General features: G+C 42.4%; 1 protein-coding gene across 1 annotated transcript in view; it reads left to right on the top strand.

The window, feature by feature from the left end:
- LOC104961545 (thrombospondin type-1 domain-containing protein 7A-like) overlaps positions 1-5,523 on the top strand; it is a 17,262-nt gene extending 11,739 nt beyond the window's left edge. The window contains exons 5-6 of the mRNA XM_010789853.1: positions 2,651-2,833; positions 5,333-5,523. Coding sequence (XP_010788155.1) covers positions 2,651-2,833; positions 5,333-5,523 — 374 coding nt within the window. The remainder of the gene's footprint in view (positions 1-2,650; positions 2,834-5,332) is intronic.
- The last annotated feature ends 448 nt before the right edge of the window (positions 5,524-5,971 follow it).

Below are 5,971 nucleotides of genomic sequence, written 5' to 3' on the forward strand. Positions count from 1 at the left end.
TATTTTGAAAAGAATAACAAATTAGAAGGAAAAAAAGATTTAAAAATACAGATTTCAGTATTCTGAGGCTCTGAGCCCCATTTATTTTCCTCACAGACGGCAACAAAAGTCATGAAACACATTACCAGTAGAAATACATTGCTTTTAAAATCGTGCTGTGCAACACGAAAAAAAGGAGAAAATCGTGTTGGTGAACACGAATCAATAGATTAAAAATCGTGTTGGTGAACACGAAATGCCATGAGACTGGGTTGTGCATTCACACCTAATAGTCCGTTTTCTGGTGCGCAGAAGGCTCGGTTTGCGTTCACACGCAAAACTCAAACGGACTATAAACTTTAAACACAAGTCATGTGCTCGGAAATGCTGTTCAACCATTGGTCAGACATTAAGGGGGTAAAAACGCAAATCCCGGCAATTTCTACCGGAGCCTCCGCCATGGAGCATCGGCACTTTCGGCAGGTTATACTCATGCTGCTGTTAATCTGGAGATCAACAGAAACTAGCGGCCCGCGCATATGATTATATAATCAGACAACGTCCGTTAAAAAACATTATAACACATACAATGAGAGACGTTCTGCAGTAAGGAGGGGGCGTTTCACCGACGACAGGTGTTCTTACTTTTATGTAGTTGACGGAGAATGTTTACTTAACACGACACTGTTCAACACTTCATTCTGCTCCACTCTTTAACTAAACAACCGCGGATGTCTTGAAAGAGTCTTTCGCTAAATATTTTTAAGATATCCGCGTTCTGGTGAACCGCTCCAGAGTTCACTAGCAAGCGGTCCGAGACCACGTCTTTAGGCGGACCAAAGTCCGGTTGTTTAGTTCACTTCAGAGGTCTCGGACTGCGTTCACACCGACCCAAATGAACCGCACCAAGCGGCTAAACGCACCAGGGTTCGATTCAACCGGACTATACAAGGCAGGTGTGAACGCACCCTTAAAGGGGTCCACATTCTGCTCATGTTCAGGTTCATAGGAGCATGTTGTGCCTCTGCCAACACATAGGGAAACTGTGTCAACATGTAACATGTAATAGATGTCGCCTACATTAGCAAACGCCCTCGCCAGCACAACTCCCCTCATGCTATATGTGTTGAATTAGACCTAACCCTTTAATGAACATGTAATCATACCTTAATGGATCAACGACTTCTCAAACATGCATTTAATGGCAGCAGTTGTTTTGAGAATCTGCAAATGACCTCAGTAATAAAAAGCGTGTCAGCAGATTCAGAGGAAGCCCCTCCTCCTGAAGAGTCTCCTCTTATCGAGACAACAGAATCCTTTCCCAGCTCCACTCAGGGGACGGCTTCCCCGTGTGTCCCATTGCTCTGATATCATCTAATCATCGGCTCTCGAGGATGATCAGCAGATCCCACAGAGACTGGGAGAGGATGCTGTCGGTAATGTGTCATAATATCTGAGAGCACACACGAGCAGTTTCACCGTTTATAACAATGCTTATCCTCAAATCGAGTGTTCCTCTGTGCAGCTTGTGACCCTCCCTGGTGGCACGTGTTCGGGGCTAAAGCTAAAAGCTGCTATTCAAGCCGCACCAATGGTATCACATTGTACACCCTTCCTGTCTGCTAACAGGGCGTGCTCTGTATTGATATCTTCTTTTGCCAATAGGACATACTTACACAGCTGACGGACATGTTTAGTATCACCAAAGTTGCGTTCGGGCGTTCGGTAAGGTTAGCTTAGACGTTGAAACAGTGTGGCTAACGTTCACGCTGTTTGTTGCTGAAACAGGAAACTGTTGTCTGAAAAATGCAGATTATGTATAAAGATCTCCATATTTAGTACTCGTTGCTATCCAGACTAAGTGAAAAAGAGCAGGTTAGCTAATGTTCTTTATTGAAAGAGCTGCAGAAAGTCTGACTGATTTAATGTTTTGGTTGTGTGTGGACTCGTATTATAACTTCCTGGACAGAAGGTCATATTCTCCTGATGTGTCTAGAAAGAGAACATTTAGTGTAAACAATCAGAAAGATATGAGGCATGTGAGTATTTAACTCTTTACTAAAGATGCTATTCAAGCCGCACCAATGGTATCACATTGTACACACTTCCTGTCTCCTAACAGGGCTTGTTCTTCTGTATTTATATCTTATTTTGCCAATAGGATATACTTACAAACCTTACGAACATGATTAGCATTACCAAAGTTGCGTTCGGTAGCTTTCGCTTAGATGTTAACACAGTGTGGCTAACGTTCACGCTCTTTGTTGCTGAAACAGACAAATTGTTCTCAAACTAGATGCTCTCTGGATCCATCCATCTAAAAAAGCAGGTTGGGCGTGTATACCTTCAGAAGCAGAAGTACTGGCTACCGAAATGAGATTATTATATCCTGAGTGGAAAAGAGCCGCGTAGCAAATGTTCTGGAGTAAAAGAGTTATCGTTCTTTGTGTCATTGAACACAACATGTGTGATTCGATGTTGATTGATAAAAAAAAGATTGAAGAAATCTCCGTATATTGAATTTCCAAAAACAACGTCACTGCAAAAGGTGTGACGCTGCAGGTGCACATGTTATTTTATTGTGTAAAAACATAGTGAGAAGTGTAAGAAAAAGCTGAGTATATTTGTAATAAACGATATGAGGCATGTGAGGAATGTGTTGTTACTGAAGAGGACTCTCCGGTGAAGCCCAGTTGTGTCGGCAGTGTTTCGGCCGGCAGCAGCTGCCTCAGTGCCGCCGTGATTCCCCGGCTGGATCTGGAGTTTGTTATTAATGTCAGGCGGCACCGGGCGAACAGGTTTCCTCATTTGGCGTCAGAGACTTCACCATCTGGCTCAGAGACTCCTGAGCAAGGTCAGAGTGTGTGCAGGCCTCCATTCATCAGCCTGTTATGGACCGGGAGGAACAGAAAGCAGGAAATGGACTGTGGTTTGGTCTGCGTGGAATAAAAGCCATTAACAGGATGTTGTGTGGTGTATTTCAGCTGTGTTATGATGGCTGATTATGTGCTGAATACCTCCCAATTTGAAGGTATAACTTCTTTTAATGACATGGTGTTTCAAAGCCAGTACTGACCATTTGGCGTTTGATATTCTGTGCCTTATTGTCCAAACACCCTCATAAGACTGGTCCATGTTAGCGTGGGGGCTCCAGAGATGGCTTTTCAGTTTGGATGTTTCCAAAATACATTTTCCAAATAGCTATACAGTAAGATTGAACTTCATGACATCGTTTTCTTTCATTCTTCCTCGTCTCCAGAGTTTCAATAGCACCACCTGCCTGACGATTACATTGTTTAGCCTCAAAAGGCATTTATTAAAAAAACATTTGATGGATTTCCAGGAAATTTGGGACAATCATTTCCTACTTCCTGTTGAATCGCGGATAACATGAAAATGGTACAAATATTTGTGTTTCTAATTGTCATTATACATTATGCAGGAATTTATCTGCATAATGATGAATCAGCAAAACAATCTGTGATTATTATTGTATTTAGTGCCTTTAGCCGTTTGCAGACCATTTACATGCATTGAAAACCTATAGAACCTACCGGAGAGGGAAAACCACTAAAGCAAAACAGGGCCCATTGTTTTTATTTTGTTTGCACTTGTATTGTCATTACGTAGTACAGGTACTATGTAACCAAACGGTTTCTCTGCATTTGACCCATCCTAGTGTTAGGAGCAGTGTGGGGAGCGGTGCCTTGCTCAGGGACACCTCGGTAGCACTTGGTCTTACCGGGACATGAATTGGTGACCTTCCAGTTGCCAAGCCAAGTCCCTATGGAGTTCGCCACCACCGCCCACCATTAACTACTAAAGCTAGGAACATAGGACTTGTTAAACTGCCCCAGGACTCGATAAAAGCCCCATTGGCTGTAAAAGCCCCAGGTGGTACAATGTACGTTTGGTTATTCTCTTAAATTCCTAATTAGATATTAGATAGGACATTTGCACAACGTATTAGGTACAATATCAACTCTGCATTTGAAATGATTCCCCTTGTCTTGCAGAGATGTTCTTTAGGAAAGGATATCTTTATTATTACAGCATGTATTGGCTTGACCTGATCTGCCTTTAGGGAATGGATGTTTGGTAACGTTCAATAAGACAATATTCCAAAAGCTCTTTGACTGTGATAGTTGTGTTATATTAAAAAGTGATTCAGTAGGCAGCGTGGCAAAGTGCTGGCTGTGCAGGTTGAACGGAGGCATCACATAGAAGCAGAGGAGAATATTGAGAGGCTGTAATTAGTCTCTGTCTGCTCAGCCAATTACTGCTCAGTGCTCAGAATCAGAGGACCAGTCACAGCGGACAGAATGACTCATGACGCTCAGGGCAGGGCGCAGAACGCAGAATGGTAATAACAATGTTCTAGAAAGGCTGTAGGAGAGCTTCTGACGGACAGCTTTCATTTGTAGATCTGTGGCTGGTATCGCCACTTCCTGTCCACCAAACTCTCTTTGCTTTTTCTTCCAAAACCGTTTAAAACCAAGCTTTTGTTCCAATGTCCTTTGAATACAGAAGGCAGCTCTTTGTGTATCAGATGATGTAATGAACTCTAAATGGACCTACACAAGCTGTAGTCTAGTGGCTAACATGTGAGAAAACATCTTTATCTTTAACTGAAATGTGGTTTAATGAGTGTATAAATCACCATTTGATGGTCATGGTGGCATGTTGTATTGAATGTTGCTCATGCACAGAGTCAGGACTCCTGTTTCTCTAAAGTACATTTACTAAAGTATTGCACTATGTTCACATCCCTGTACTGCAGTGAGTCCATTGGATGCTTCATTTGGAGACAGATATTGTTCTTTTACCTCCACTGCATTCATTTAACACTCAAAGTAACCACCTATAGAGTTACCAACTAAAACAATCAACGGTAATTCTGTGAAATGAATCCATAGTGCAGGAAGAGTACTTTTGATCCTTTCAGTAGATGTCTCTGGAATAACTATGTACTGAAGTAACATTTGAATGAAGGACTTTTACTTACAATCGAGTATTTAAGGACCAAAGTGTTTCTTCTGTTACTCAGAGTACTTGTTCCACTTGTGAGTGTCCCCAGGTCTACAAACGGGATTGTCCTGATCTGATGTTCTATTGCTCTCTTCACGGTGCATGTGTTTAGCAGCTATAAAGAAAACAACACACCCTACTCTGTCAAATAATTAGATATGACCTGATCCAATCACATCGCTCCATTGGACAAATGTTTGTGTGTTACGAGGGTCCTCAAGGGCAGGCCACGTGTATGCATACTTAAGCGACACTATTAAAGGACGCACCTCTGGCCAAGTGGAGGCAATTTGCATGAGAATGAGTCTCTGCTGTTGAGGCTCAGCGAGGAACCATCCATCAGCCGCACGACCTTCAGACTCTCTGCAGCCGTTTGGGACTGAAGCAGAGAACCAGGCCACACCAAACACCGGAGGAAACATCGTCTTTGTTGTTTTAAAGATGTCTGGCTCTGGAAGATTTGTTGTGAAGAAGAGAGGAGAGTGTTTGCAAATGTTGGCTGTGATTTGTAGCTGAAAGGCTTTCTGGGGGATTCGGACCGCCGGGGTGTTGGAGACTTCTGTCGTCTGTCTTTCTTACATTTGATCTTTCTCGTTTGTTCTGTTAAACTTTACATATTTTACACAACTGTGAATTTAAAATGGTCTATGGCTGTCCCTGCACAGCGTGGTCTTCTATAACTGAATAGTCCTGGTGTACGAGTTAGAAACTGATAATCGTAGAGGGAAATCTTTTTACACTATCTTCCTCTGTCGAATTATTAGAACAAGAACTAAATGTCTGGGGGGAAGTTATGCTAGTCTGAAATCCATTGAACTTGTACCATTATGTTTCCTTTGTCAGAGTTTAGACCAGGGGTCGGCAACCTTTTTGATATGAAGTGCCATTTTAAAAAAAAATAGTTACCAGCGTGCCAACCATGGATGTATAATAAGATAACGATCGAGAATTATCAAGGGGGGAG

Source organism: Notothenia coriiceps, unplaced genomic scaffold (assembly GCF_000735185.1).
Source record: "Notothenia coriiceps isolate Sejong01 unplaced genomic scaffold, NC01 NC01_scaffold00033420, whole genome shotgun sequence".
Classification (NCBI taxonomy): domain Eukaryota; kingdom Metazoa; phylum Chordata; class Actinopteri; order Perciformes; family Nototheniidae; genus Notothenia; species Notothenia coriiceps.